The 15,055-nt window shown below is 42.5% G+C and overlaps 1 protein-coding gene across 1 annotated transcript in view; it reads right to left on the bottom strand.

Annotated features, from left to right (window-relative positions):
• Positions 1-15,055, bottom strand: part of SLC11A1 (solute carrier family 11 member 1) — a 141,395-nt gene that overhangs the window by 13,653 nt on the left and 112,687 nt on the right. The window contains exon 14 of the mRNA XM_069227100.1: positions 7,709-7,862. Coding sequence (XP_069083201.1) covers positions 7,709-7,862 — 154 coding nt within the window. The remainder of the gene's footprint in view (positions 1-7,708; positions 7,863-15,055) is intronic.

Here is a 15,055-nt window from a genome sequence, read left to right as displayed (position 1 = left end):
GATCTCTTCAATTTTATCACCTCTGCTCAACCTGATGTTTTATTTTTGACTGAGACGTGGCTACATGGCGCCTCACCCTGGATATTGCAACAACAGGGCCACTGGGTTATGCCTTGTCTGGCCAGAAACACACTGGGAGGGGGGGTGGTGGCCTTGCCGTCGTTACCCGATCATCTATTAGCTGTGTGATAACACCCTAACTTTTCATTATCCACTTGTAGACATTGGTATTTATGCTCAACTTAGCTCTACCTTCTCACTTGCTGGGGCTCTGATTTACCGCCCACCGGTCTTAAAGATAATTTCTCTGCTAAGCTCCTGACCCTGCTAGCTCCCTTTATTCTTGCACTGGCTATGCTCTGATTCTAGCAGACCTGATTTTCCACTTTGACATTGAGGCTAGTGTTAAATCCTTCAATAGTCCCCAAAACAGGAACATTATGTTTTATGCCTCAGACACCACATCCACATCTGGTATCCACAAGCTGCAACCAGTAGTGGCCCAGCTTCATAAGATGTGTGGAATACACAACATCTGAAAGTTCTGCCAACACATCCTTAGAGCATGGTTACCTCAAAACATTTGTAAGTGCATGCCAGATGCCATAAATCTACCCTTTATACAATAACTTAAAATGGCACATGCACAGGTGTGTGATCAATTGGTCTACATAAAGAAACAACACTTACAAAATAACAAAACTAACAGTACATTTTCTATACATTTCTACTCTTTCATTGTTAATCATTACAAGTACTACAAGAGTACTGGAACAACTTGGAATAAGGGTAGCTTTGTTGCTCAAGCAATAGTGTTTTAAGAATGTTGGAGTTTTTACAACTCTAACACCTTTCTTTGGTTCCACACCTGTCTGAGCCTTCTCATCCTCTTCAAAACCTTAAGCATACTTCACAACAACATCAGATCTTTCATTCTCTGCAACCACAGCCCTGCTACGATGTCAAGTTCTCAAATCCTGTGTCTTTACTGCAATTGTAAATAATTTGATCACACAGGTTTGGAGTATTTGGACCCATCTTTCAATCCTTTAAGGTTCTTTAATCTGACCATATCACCCACTCCCAGCTCTGTTACTTTTACAACTCGTTTCATGCCAAAAAAAAAAATCATTGAATTATCTTCAACCTTCCACTCTCTCTCTCTCCAGAAATCATTCAATCCTTTATTCCCACACTTCTCATTCATCCATGAGGGACATAACATTGAATTAGGTTTCCTTCGCTTGAGCAGTTCAAAATAACTCTATGCCTGAATGTGGGGGCAATCTATATGCGTCTAACCTCAGCAAAAGTGACTGCTTCCAATTTTTAACACATGTTTTAGATAGCTGAATATTCTCAGTGAGAACACTATTAAACAGTTCAACCATACCATCAGCCTCTGGGTGATGCAGAACACACTTCTTATGTCTTATATTAATCTCCTTTAAGAAATCTTCCATCTCTTTAGACACTAGTTCCACTCCATTGTCGGTTAGGATTATTTTCGGTAGCCCCTCTCCTGAAAACTTCACTGAATAATGTAATCACTGTCCTTCTACCAACATTATTGACTATACAAACCTCTGGCCATTTAGAGCCATATCGAACAACACAGTTATATATATGTTGCCTTTTCTCCTAGCTAAAGGTCCTAGAATATCCATCACTACATCGTGCCACAGCTCTTCAGGTGCACTCCTAGTTCTCATAGGCTGTGTTCTTGGCTTGCAACTTGTGTCACTTTGTAGACATTCTATGCATTCTGTAACTGTTCTTTCCACTTGAATACCCATTCCTGGCCACCGATAATTCAATGTCAATCTGGTCTTAGTTTTACTGATACCAAGGTGTCCCTGATGTGCCACACTTATAAACTTATCTCTGACAGCACCAACTAATTTAGATCCTCTGTAATATCAACCCATCCTGCTCAGCCATTTTGTTTCTTACCTCCTAAAGTTTTTCACACTGTTGGCTGCATTCCCCTTTATTTCTCCAACCTTTTTTTATTTTATTTGTCACTTCCAATTGCACTTCATCTTTGCGTATCGCTTCTTTCCATTTTTCTTCACTCATTACACCCTCCAAGATTTTACATACTTTGATATCCTCACTAAATTCACTATCATCTTCGTCTTCTACCTCATCATGACTAACTCCAGCCAGACTAGATAAGCAATTGGTTACACAATTACATGCTAATCTTATGTATTCCACTGTAAAGTTAAAATACTGTAATGCTGTGGCCCAACTAGGTATTCTTCTTGAAATAACACCAATGTATTTCCTAACAAACACTTGTGATCAGTCTTATTGCAAATATGCCACCCCTAATTAATTTTTTTTTTCGTCACTGCCCAGAATATGCATAAGGCGTTTTTCTTGATGATGTAATATTTTAATGTAGCTCTTCTCAAGCTCCTAGAGTAAAACATAATAGTTCTTTGTGCCAGAAAATTCATCTTCGCTCTCTTACCCACTCAAATCTAAAATCTTTTAAGAACAATCTCTTATGCTTTGTATGATCAACAAATCTGGGAACAAACTTATTATAATATTTAGGCATCCCCAGAAACTTCATCAGTTAATCTTTGCTCTCTGAACTTGGTAACTCACTTATTGTCCTCACTTAATCAACTTTAGCTGTAATCAAATCCTTAAGGTAAATTAGTTCTTGCCATTTAAAGTTATATTTAGAACTTTTCAATGTGAGACCTTTATCCCTAAATCTAGTGAGAATTTGCCTGAGTTTCTCTTCAGTAGAACTTCCATATATCAAAACAACCTCCTGATGAATTTTGATGCCCTGGATTCCCTTCAGCACATGTTCCATTGCTCTTTGGAAAAATTAAGCTGCCACAATAAGACAAAAGGGCATTTTTTATGAATACTGCTAAAGGAGTAACAAATGCTATGAGTTCTTTGGGCACTTGTGATGTTTATTTGATGAAATGCAGGGATTAAATCCAACATCAGAAATATTCTGCCACCTTTTATAGAGGATACTAATTCTGATACACTTTGGAGCAGATACCTGTGGCCTTTAACACACTTGTTTAATCCTCTGATATTGATACATAGTCTCACTTCACGTGAGGATTTGCATGCCACCACCATATCGGCCAGCCACTCTTGCCTCCACCTACTCTATGATGCCTATCTCCTTCAGTGTCTCTAACTCCACTAGCATGGCATTCTGTACTGCTACCAAGACATTTCTTACTTTACTCAACACTAGAACAGCATCATCTTTCAACACAATCTTATGGGAAAAAACTCTGATACTTTCTAATTCATCCCTAAACACCTCAAGGAATTCACTAAAAATGCAAATGGTTGTGTGTTCGGTGAAGTCTTTATCACACCTCACCTTACTGACTTTCTCTAAGTGTCTTAGGCGGGTGACTATTGGGATCTAAGATCAGACACATTTCTTTTTTATGGATTCAGCTAACAATGCTATCAACTTTAGAGAAAACGTACATTTTCTCTGTGGTGTATCTCCCATGAAATTCTAACTTACTATTAAAATATCCTTCTAGTTTTATAGGTATGCCCCATATGCTGATGCTCATGTATCTGGTTTGAAAAGCATGGTGGTATTCTTCAACTTCCTTTGGTAGATCATTTTGGGAATTAGTTATCTTAGCACCAAAATCAAAAAGCATTTCTACATCTGCACCTGAAACTTTGGCCACATCCCTGGGAATATTTGTGTTCCGACCATCATTTGCAATACGATTTCTCCACAATAAAAATCATTACATGAGGTCTCGTTCTCAATTTCAATCTCTCTGATTCCTTCTTTGTACCCTTTTATTCTACACTTTTTCGCATAATGTCCTTTCTTTTCACATGTTCTGACTGTCACATTCTAAGCTGGACATTATATATTGTCAGCAAAGTGTTCAATACTCCCAGTCCTGTAACATTTATGTGTACCTTCCTTTCTGTCCCTCTCTGTAGAAGTTTTTTTTTAATGCTTTGTACTTTTTCAACATGCCCATCATGTTGTTTGATCTCCTCCACACATGCCATTAAATGATTGATTTTCTGTGTTAGAAACAATACTTCAGTAAGATCAGGATTGGGTTTTTTGGGCATAACTTATTTCTCACCCTTTCTGTGTTGTAACTCATAATAACTTGACCATCTATCCTTTCTCCTTGCAAGGTACCATATTTACACAAGAAGGGTAATTTTTGAAAATCAGTGAAAAAACGTTCAATCGTCTCAACGTTCTTATGTAGTTTCTTACCAAAGTGGTACCTCTCAAGTATTGAGTTATCTTTGGGTAAGTAATGGAGGTCAAGTTTTTTCATACAAATATCATACTCATTAAGACTGGCTGACTCTTTATTGCTCAAATGTGGAAGATGATCAAAAACACCCTGTCATTCTGGTCTGAGACAATGTAGAAGTAGTGACGTTTTCCTCTCAGCACTCAGGGAAGTGCCACATACTCTAGCATAATGACAGAACACTTTCTTACACTTTGTCCATTTGAATATGGGTTCTCTCGGCGAAGTGAGAAAGAAAGGCTGAGCTGTAACATGTTACATGTTGCTCAACTGTACAGCAAAACACTATCAACCAAGATTATGAAGATCCTTAATAAGCAAAACAAGGTAAATATGAAAATCTACTAATTCACAGGGACACAGAATGACTAATTCACATATCAAAGTTAACTATGGTATGTTATAGATCTCCTGCAGACAAATTAATCTGACACTATAAAACAAAGGTGAGTATGATTAATCACCACATTCATAGACTAAACAGGATTTACATACATACAACTATTCTGACATTATACGTAAATATGGTCAGTATGAACATCTGGGCTCCACAAGCTGCGACCCAGTACCAGACCGTTCTCATAAGATGCATTGAATACATAATATCATGACATTCTACCAACACATTCTTAGCGCATGCCAGGTTACCTAAAACACATTCTTATGTGCATGTTAGATCCCGCAGATAGCTCTGACACTACCACTTTAAAGACTTAGCCTCAACACTTGGGCTTCCTCTTCTTCTGAAGCCCCCACCCACAGGGACGGACATCCTCTAGATCCCCCCTTCTGTAACCACCCTTCCATTATTGCAGAACCCCTATTCCTCTGGGATGGACTAATCATTTAGCCATTGCTTTTCTATTACCAACTTCACCTGCCCCAAAACCCATGGTGGCCAAAAATCTCACAACATGGTGTAGACCTTGGTCCCAGAGTTACTCTACTAACCTGATCTCGGCACTCTACTCCATTCCCTTAACTTACCAAATGGACCTCTTCGTATCTGCCATCTCTTTCAACATGTGGATACTGAGAGCCCTTAATACTATTGCACAGTGCAAATTACAGGTGAATCATTGTACACACACTTCCACCCCTTTACATTCTAAACCACCAACCACCAAGTGCGACTGTAAGAAGTGGTCACCCTGCAGCTAAAGCATTCTATTGAGCCTCCATAAAATACAAAAATAAATAAATCCCTGTCTTATTCTTCAAGGCAGAACTAGCCCTGAGGGACTACCTTGCTTTCTTTCTTCGATCCTCTTTCTGACAATGTAATTCATACTCTCCTTTCCACCAACACAGGTTCTATTTTGGATTCCTACCCACCTCACATCTTAATCTCCATCTGGTTTCCAGCCTAAGCACAATATAGTCAAACTTGTTGCCTGCCACCAATCACCTTAGAATGTTCTTACTTAAAGACACTCTGTTGCCCTTACCCTGCCTGATCTGCCAGCAAATTTCATCATGATTTCCCACTCTTTCAACTAGTTGTCTATAGGAAGGCTTGCTCGTGATACCCTGAAACCGGTCCGAGGATACTTGTTTCCAGTCCATGGAGGACCTGGCCTGGTTCGGGCTGGAGTAGCCCTGACCGATCTGATTTACATATGGCTGGGTCAAGACTGATTTATATATGGCTGGGTCCAAACTGGGGTGGCATGGTGAGCAAAAGAATTGATGGATTAAACCCAGATCTGTGACTGAGGGTGAATGTTTGATTAGTTCCACATTCTGTCCCTCATTTCTGTTTGTTTGCTTCTGTTTAAATTCAGGTCATTCATAGTCATGTGGTGCTTCTCAGGACTCGTCCCTGGGATCCATCCTTTTCAATATCTACATTTTCCCACTGGCTGCCCAAGTGCAATCTTTTGGTTTCAACTTGAGGCCAGATTTACAAACCTTTTGTGCTGGGCTTGAGGTGCAAAAATGTTTTTGTTGGATTTAATTTCCAGCACAATACAAGGAAAGTTTCCTAAAAGTAATGCAAAGCAACGCAGAGCATCAGAGGGGCATTAAATGGGCAGTACATGGGTGCTCCTATGCTACCACCCATGCTTTTTGATGTAAAAACACTATCTATTAACAATAGACATGGTTTTGTACAAGATAGCAGCACTTTGAAGCAGGGGCCAGAAGGAGAGATACTTTTATTTCTCCTTTCTTTTCTGACTTTGCATATGGGCTGCACTGTCCAGCACACATACAAAGTAGGAACAGTTTTGCAGTTTGTCTAGGCATAGTAATTTATATTGGAAATGTTTCCTTCCAGTACAAAGCCTTGCTAAACTCATGCAGACACCCTTGCTCTATGGTACAAACGTGTGTGTATGCCAAGCAGCAGCCTGGTTGTGTGCCGGTGCTAGGGAGGGTTACCCCTGTTGAGGTAACATTATGCCAGAGACGGTCTCTACTACACCTAAAAGGTCATACTTGTACCAATGATGTCAACATTAAGACAGTGAGAATCACCTTATGCCGAGGCTGCAATGATGCCCAATTTGTCCACAATACACTCAGGGGACACTTTGTGCCAGAAATTGTTAGAGTGCCCACAACATCCCACTCTGCCCCAACACATGCCAGGGCCATCTTTAGGCCTACAAACCTCACAATATTAGAGGAGAGGACTACCTTATGTAGGGGCACCACAATGCCTAGAGTGCTGGCCACATGAAAAACCTTAATCTAGTGGTTGAATTTAGATCCCACGCATTTTCCCCAACCACCAGTGATCTAAAAGGATATAACTTTTGTGGGTTTTCAGTATTATTTAAGGTTGGACTAGGGAGAGGTAAACACACTAATCGACTGGTTGCAGGTAATCCTGATAGTTACACCTGGAGGTACTTAAACTATTCTTCTCTCTGTTTGTCTGTTCTGCATCGTCTTTCTCAATGCTTAGAAAAGTGGCAAGGTCATAGATTTCACCTTTGCCACAACCACCTTTGATATTCAGTGGTGACTCTTGACTGTCTGATTGCTCATGGAGTGGTGTAAGTCTCACGTACATCTAGCTTAACCATTTCATTTACTAGGTTTTATTTGTTTTATTACTGACATAAACCTCCCTATTTGCATGCTATTGGTATATTTTATTAGGCATCAAGTTGCATCCTTGCATATGGGCAAAGAGAATGCTGTGCAAATAAAATAGATAGTGATTGATAGTCAAATAACTTACGTACACTCACATGAATCATAAGCAACAAGTGAGACACCCATAAAAAGATATTGGAATACACATATATTGTTGCCATGCCATCAATGGGCATGTAAAACGCAAAGGTGAGAGAATGACCTTTGTCAATTTCTCACTGCAGGACAGAATTAGGGTAATTACATGAATAGGTACCACTCAAGTCCAACACACCCCACACATTAACATCTCATACCAGGTAGATGTTGAAAATCAGGTAGAAGAAGAGGATGAATCCAGCAGGGATGTAGTAGGCGATGCTTCCCAGCTCCTGGATGTAGACCACCACAAAGTACATATTGATGACAAGGACCAGAGAAATGATGAGGCTGGCCACCACTTTCCCAATACTGTGGAGAAGAAGGCAGGAGTAAGAAGAAACATGGTCACCATACACCTTTCCAACCCTCCCGCAGAACTTTATCAATCACTACTTCTGTGGTCACTGTCAACAATGTGTGAATGTACAACCACCCCAAAGTCCTTTAAATAATAACCAGCACTTCAATGGTTTAACATAACCAACATGCAAACGTCCAACCACTTCTAAACGTTAAAATAATAACCACCAACTCTATGGTCGCTGTTGCCACCATATGAATGTGTAATGACCCTGAAGACCTGTAAATAAACACCAGCACTGTGGTCACTAGCACCACCAAACAAATTTTCAACCACCTCGAAGACCTTTGAATATTAATTGCTGCTTCCATTGTCATCATCACCACCATATAAATGCCCAACCACACTGACATCCGATAATTACCACAACCATTGTGGTCACTAATCACTGCCATAAGCATGTCCAACCACCCTGAAAATGTTTACATAATAATCGCCTCTTCCATAGTCATTATCACCATTGTAAGAATACCCAACTTCTCTAAGGACCTCTAAACAACCACCACCTCTGTGGTGACTATAGCCATTCTACAAATATCCAACAAACTGGAAGACCTTTAAATCATAATCATTGCCCCTATGGCCATTATCCCTACTATACAAATGTCCAACCACCTTGAAGACCAGAAAATAATCACCACCATCTGCTTCACCATTATCCCCACCCTACAAATGTGCAGTCACCCTGAAGAACTTTAGAGAGTTACCAACAACGCCTGGTCACTATCACCACCGTACAAATGTTCAACCACCTTCAAAATTTTAACATAATCACCTACAGCGTCATCATCACCACCATGCAAATTTCTAACCACACTCTAACAAATAACCACTGCCATCATCATCACATAAATATTCACACAGTCAGAAGACAACAATGACAACAGCATATGCCACAATGTTCACACTCCCTGTTGGAGACTTAACAAAATTACTTTCATCGGCAAAAACCTCTTCGTGCCAGAATTGAAGGGTGGATTTTTGTCATTTTGCCCCTGCTTGAACATTTTGATATCCTTTGGAAATTTCTCTTTCGACAGAAGGGATTTTTCTGTGCAAAAGATAATGCAAAATAGGTTTCTTTGTTCAAATGTAATAAAAAGGCACCTTCAATATTGCCACGAGCAAAGAAATTGTTCGAAAATGGTGTAAAGTTTATTTAGGGGTTTTCAGTGCAAAAAGCATAGACGTTTTTCTCTGTGCTACAGAAGGTAGGACATTTTACAGTTGTAGGAGGCTTGCTTGGCTTATAGTGGGTACCTAGTGGTACTTACACCTTGTGCAGGTCAAGTTATCCCTTATTAGTAGATTAGTAGTGTTATAGCAGCTTAGGCTGATAGAGGTAGCTATAGCAGAGCAGCTAAGGATGAACTAGGAGACATGCAAAGCTCCTACTATTCCACTTATATCACTTAGCACTATATCATATGAAACCCAATACTCAGAGTTACTAAAAAAAAAGCTACTTTATTTTAGTGACAATATGCCAAAAGTATCTCAGAGGATATACTCCCTTAGGAGGTAAGTAATATACACAAAATATATACACAAACCAAAATCAGGCAAGTAAACAGTTAGAAAAGTAGTGCAAACACTGTAGGACACAATAGAATGCAATAGGAGACAATAGGCCTAGGGGCAACACAAACCATATACTCCAAAAGTGGAATGCGAACCACGAATGGACCCCAGGCCTAGTGTAGTGTGTAGAGGGTCACTGGGAGTGTAAGAAAACACTAAGGGTGTCCAAGATACCCCACCCCAAGACCCTGAATAGTAGGAGTAATGTTACCCAATTACCCTAGAAAGACAGTAAAGTCGAGATAGGGGATTCTGCAAGGACAACAACTGACTGCAAAGCACTGAAGACGGATTCTTGGACCTGAGGACCTGTAAAGGAAGGGGACCAAGTCCAAGAGTCACGCAAGTGTCCGGAGGGGGGAAGGAGCCCACTAAACCCCGGATGAAGGTGCAAAAGGGCTGCCTCTGGGTGGATGAAGCTGAAGATTCTGCAACAACGGGAGGTGCCAGGAACTTCTCCTTTCGTCAGAAGATGTCCCATGGCGTGCTGGAGGATGACGAGTTATTTTCATGCAGAAAGACCACAAGCAAGCCTGCTAGCTGCAAGAGTCACGGTTAAAGGTTTTGGGCGCTGCCAGGGCCCCGGAAGGACCAGGAGGTCTCTCCTTAGAAGAGGAGACAGAGGGGACGCTCAGCAACACAAAGCGCCCACGCAGAAGCAGGCAGCACCCGCAGAAGCACCTGAACAGGTGTTCAGAAGATCTGAGCATGACGGTCGACTCAGCACAACAAAAGGGGGTCCCACGGAGTCAGAGTCCAACTCAGCGAGTTGGGCAATGCTGGACGGAGTGCTGGGGACCTGGGGTAGGTTGTGCACGAAGGAAGTCTTGCAAAAGTGCACAGAAGCTCTAGCAGCTGCAGTTCACGCAGTACACAGGATTACTGTCTGGCGTGGGGAGGCAAGGACTTACCTCCACCAAATTTGGACAGAAGGGCCACTGGACTGTTGGGGACACTTAGACCCAGCTCCTCTGTTCCAGGGACCACGCTCGTCAGGATGAGAGGGGACCCAGAGGACTGGTGATGCAGAGGTTTGGTGCCTGCATTGGCAGGGGGAAGATTCCGTCGACCCACGGGAGATTTCTTCTTGGCTTCCAGTGCAGGGTGAAGGCAGACAGCCCTCAGAGCATGCACCACCAGCCATCAGGATGAGGCGCTACAATGTTGCTGGTAGTCTTCTTGCTACTTTGTTGCAGTTTTGCAGGCGTCCTGGAGCAGTCAGCGGTCGATCCTTGGCAGAAGTTGATGAGGGAAGTGCAGAGGAACTCTGGTGAGCTCTTGCATTCGTTATCTGGTGAGATACCCACAGGAGAGACCCTAAATAGCCCTCAGAGGAGGATTGGCTACAGAGAAAGGTAAGCACCTCTCAGGAGGGGTCTCTGATGTCACCTGCTGGCACTGGCCACTCAGAGGTGTCCATTGTGCCCTCACACCTCTGCATCCAAGATAGCAGAGGTCTGGGACACACTGGAGGAGCTCTGGGCACCTCCCCTGGGAGGTGCTGGTCAGGGGAGTGGTCACTCCCCTTTCCTTTGTCCAGTTTCGCGCCAGAGTAGGGCTGGGGGGATCCCTGAACCGGTGTAGACTGGCTTATGCAAGGAGGGCACCATCTGTGCCCTTCAAAGCATTTCCAGAGGCCAGGAGAGGCTACTCCTCCCAGGCCCTTCACACCTATTTCCAAAGTGAGAGGGTGTAACACCCTCCCTCAGAGGAAATCCTTTGTATTGCCTTCCTGGGACCAGGCTGCCCAGGCCCCAGGGGGGCAGAAACCTGTCTGATGGTTGGCAGCGGCGGTAGCTGCTGAGAAAACCCCCGAAAGTTAGTTTGGCAGTACCCGGGCTCTATGCTGGAGACCCGGGGATGCATGGTATTGTCCCCCCCAATACCAGAATGGCATTAGGGTGACAATTCCATGATCCTAGACATGTTACATGACCATGTTCGGAGTTACCATGGTGACGCTACATATAGGTATTGACCTATATGTAGTGCACACGTGTAATGGTGTACCGCACTTACAAAGTCCGGGGAAATAGCCCTGGACAATGTGGGGGCACCTTGCCTAGTGCCAGGGTGCCCACACATTAAGTAACTTTGCACCTAACCTTCACTAAGTGAAGGTTAGACATATAGGTGACTTATAAGTTACTTAAGTGCAGTGTAAAATGGCTGTGAAATAACGTGGACGTTATTTCACTCAGGCTGCAGTGGCAGTCCTGTGTAAGAATTGTCTGAACTCCCTATGGGTGGCAAAAGAAATGCTGCAGCCCATAGGGATCTCCTGGAACCCCAATAACCTGGGTACCTAGGTACCATATACTAGGGAATTATAAGGGTGGTCCAGTGTGCCAATCAGAATTGGTCAAATTAGTCACTAGCCTGCAGTGACAATTTTAAAAGCAGAGAGAGCATAAACACTGCCTAGCAGGATCCCAGTGACAAAGGCAAAAACAAACATATATACAGTAAAAATGGGGTTAACATGCCAGGCAAGATGGTACTTTCCTACAACAGTGTCTCGTGTTATTCTATGGGCTGTACTGACCTGCCTTGTGGGAATATCTGTGTCAGTCAGCTGGTGGGTCAGCAGTTAACGATTAATGATGTTACAGGGTCAAGGGTTGTATTTACAGTTCGGTGAATGGAATACTCTGTCACAAATGTGGCGGATCTCACCCCGCAGCATTAAAAGTACAATATAGCCTATATCACTCGTAATATGGTGGACAGGATATCTGACTCATTTAGAAAGATAATTGTGCCCGCCAAACAATAAATACGACCCCCTACTATGTTTGATGATGTCAATATAATTTGCAAATACTTTTTTTCACTTTATGCTGTAGATGGCGATGGCGAGGCCGTGTTTATATTTAAATTTTTAGCAAATGGTTTTTCATGCTTCTTAGAGTTTTCTTGCATTGTGCTGCTGGGGAGGGAGTGTAATTGTAGTGCATGATGTACACGTTTTATATTTTTTAATTTTTTTGTGTCAGTGATGTGGGTACAGAGAAGGACTTTCAATACCAATGTATATAGACTGGCTGCAAAACAAAGCAAAGTGACACCCATAGTAGGGTTAGTGCAGAAGAAGGGAGAGGGGGCACAGAGAGGGGTGGGGATATGACATGACAGGCCAGCTTGTTAATGGAAATTGACCATGATGTGCTAATTAGGTATAATGGAAACTGGTCAAGAGATATTAAGAGATATTTAGCTCAATAAAAATCAGTTTTTCCTATAGACAAGTTATCAAGTTGCTGTTCTATTGACAAAACGATCCTTCATGTAAAGTATGGATCTTATAAAATCAATATCTGGAAGTGCATCTATTCACATATGACTACAAGTAAAGCAGAAAACATTTATTTGCAGGCGTGCTGCCAGTTTGATCAGCAAATGATAAGTAGTGATTGATAATTTTATGGATTGTTTTTATCTTTGAATAATAAAAATTACAAAACTTACTTAAGAGCCTAGGTCCCTGATTGCAAAAAGTTGGAAAATCCATAAAGAGATTCCTGACAGCTGGAATTATTGTCACTCGCCAGTATCTCCACATGGTATTCAATCTGTTACAAGTTTGACCCTTCGGAATGGGGAATAACTTCACAGATATTGGAGAATTCTGCAGGTATTCCTTACTCCAAGGTATTTAACGCGCCCATTTAGCACCTCCTCTATATGCTCCTCCCTTGCTGTCGAAAGAAGTCGGACAGGAACAGGGAATGTAGCAATTTTACCGGCCACAGTGGGCCTGGTGCTCCCGCACTTGGGAGAATTGGGTGCAAAAACACTAGTCGGAGGGAGATCATGCACTGTGTGGCTCGTAATCAGACCCTAAGGGCATTAAACAACAGGTGACAATGATTAAACACCCCTCAGTACTAGTTTCATAATCTTTTTATCATAATAATATATATCAGTGGGGTCAGGAGTCTCTGGTATGATTTTTTGGTAAACTTAATTTTCTGTTTCACAGAACTGATAGATCAGAGCAAAAATATTTCCATATAGGTAATCCTAGGTTCCTTTATGAGACCTGCCACCACCGTGAAGTAATGTGACTGAAGAATATATTAACCCTGCACCACTTAAGTGCAAGTTATAGCTCGTAGCTGACACGTTTTCAGACTGCTCATGTGTGACATTTCCAGAATTTAAGGGTAAGCATGGGTGACATTCTACTATCAAATTGTTGACACCCTGAGTGACACCTTAATGCATCTCAAACTAAGCAATGAAGTCCAGGTCAAGAGATAAATACCAGAAATGACCCCCTTTTGACCATTCTGATGCTCTACAAAAAAGCCCTGAAACTGCTGCAAACAGGTCTCACATTTGCTCAAGTTAGAGCTATTAGCGTTGTAAACTCCTAAACGGACCTTTCTTGCCACATAAAATGAAAATGAAAAGTAAAACAGTTTTCACATAAACGAGCCGACGGCCACCGTGAAGCGTGAAGGCACAGAAAAGGAGTCAGAAGTTCGCTCGCAGTCAAACGTATCGGCAAAAGTGCAATTATCCATGTAACAGGGCCGATGTCATTCAAAGCGCTTGACTAGTGCCCAGCGAGATACCGCTGCCTACGAAATAAAAATAAAAAGTAGTCCAGAAACCATACGGAAAACATGGAGCCTCATATGTTTTCAGTAGTTTAGCGGTGCGCTCAAAGAGGGCTGAACACCTGAAAAGGGATATTGTATGCATGCCTTTCACAAATTAAATCAAGCAAATTGTAAAAGGTAAGCCAACGAACCAACCAAACTGATGGGTGTGCGGTGGTTGTGGTTAAAATCCCACAGAGAGATTACAACAGGGACAGAGCACTAAAAAGCAAGGTAGTGACTTCATAATAAAGGGAGCAGGAAATTAGATTCAGAGGAGTATATTTCAGGGTTGATAGGAGTGTGTGAGGTGTGGAGGTGAGAAATAACCATTACCATAGAATTGTTAACCAATCAATCAATCAATCAATCAGTATTTGTAAAGCGCGGCTACTCCCCCGTGAGGCTCTCAAGGTGCTGGGGGGGAGGCACTTCATCCGAAGAGCCACGTCTTGAGGTTCTTCCTGAAGATGGTGAGCGACGGGCTTTGTCTGAGGTGCAGGGGGGGGTTGTTCCAGGTCTTTTCTGCAGTGTAGGTGGAGGATCATCCCCAGCGGTGGTTTTGCGGATGCGAAGGATGGTGGTCAGGGCCATCTGGGCAGAGCGGAGGGATCTGGACGGGGTGTGGAAGGAGACGCGGTGGTTCAGGTAGGCTGGTCCTGCGTTGTGTATGGCTTTTCACTTGTGGGTGAAAAGTTTGAAGGTGATTCGCTTCTCGACCGGTAGCCAGTCGAGGGTCCTCAGGTGTTGGGAAATGCGTTCTCGGTGAGGGAGGTCCAGAGTGAGTCTGGAAGTGGCATTCTGGATGAGTTGTAGTTTTTTGATGTTCCCAGTTGAGATGCCGGCATAGAGGTAGTTACCGTAGTCAAGCTTGCTAGTGACTAAGGCGTGGGTGACCGTCCTGCGAAAGTCAGCTGGGATCCATCTGAAGATCTTTCGAAGTTCGCAGAGTA

The sequence above is a fragment of the Pleurodeles waltl genome, chromosome 3_2, assembly GCF_031143425.1.
Source record: "Pleurodeles waltl isolate 20211129_DDA chromosome 3_2, aPleWal1.hap1.20221129, whole genome shotgun sequence".
NCBI lineage: Eukaryota > Metazoa > Chordata > Amphibia > Caudata > Salamandridae > Pleurodeles > Pleurodeles waltl.
Note: the sequence above shows the minus strand (reverse complement) of the source record. Positions and strands in the feature narration are given on the sequence as shown.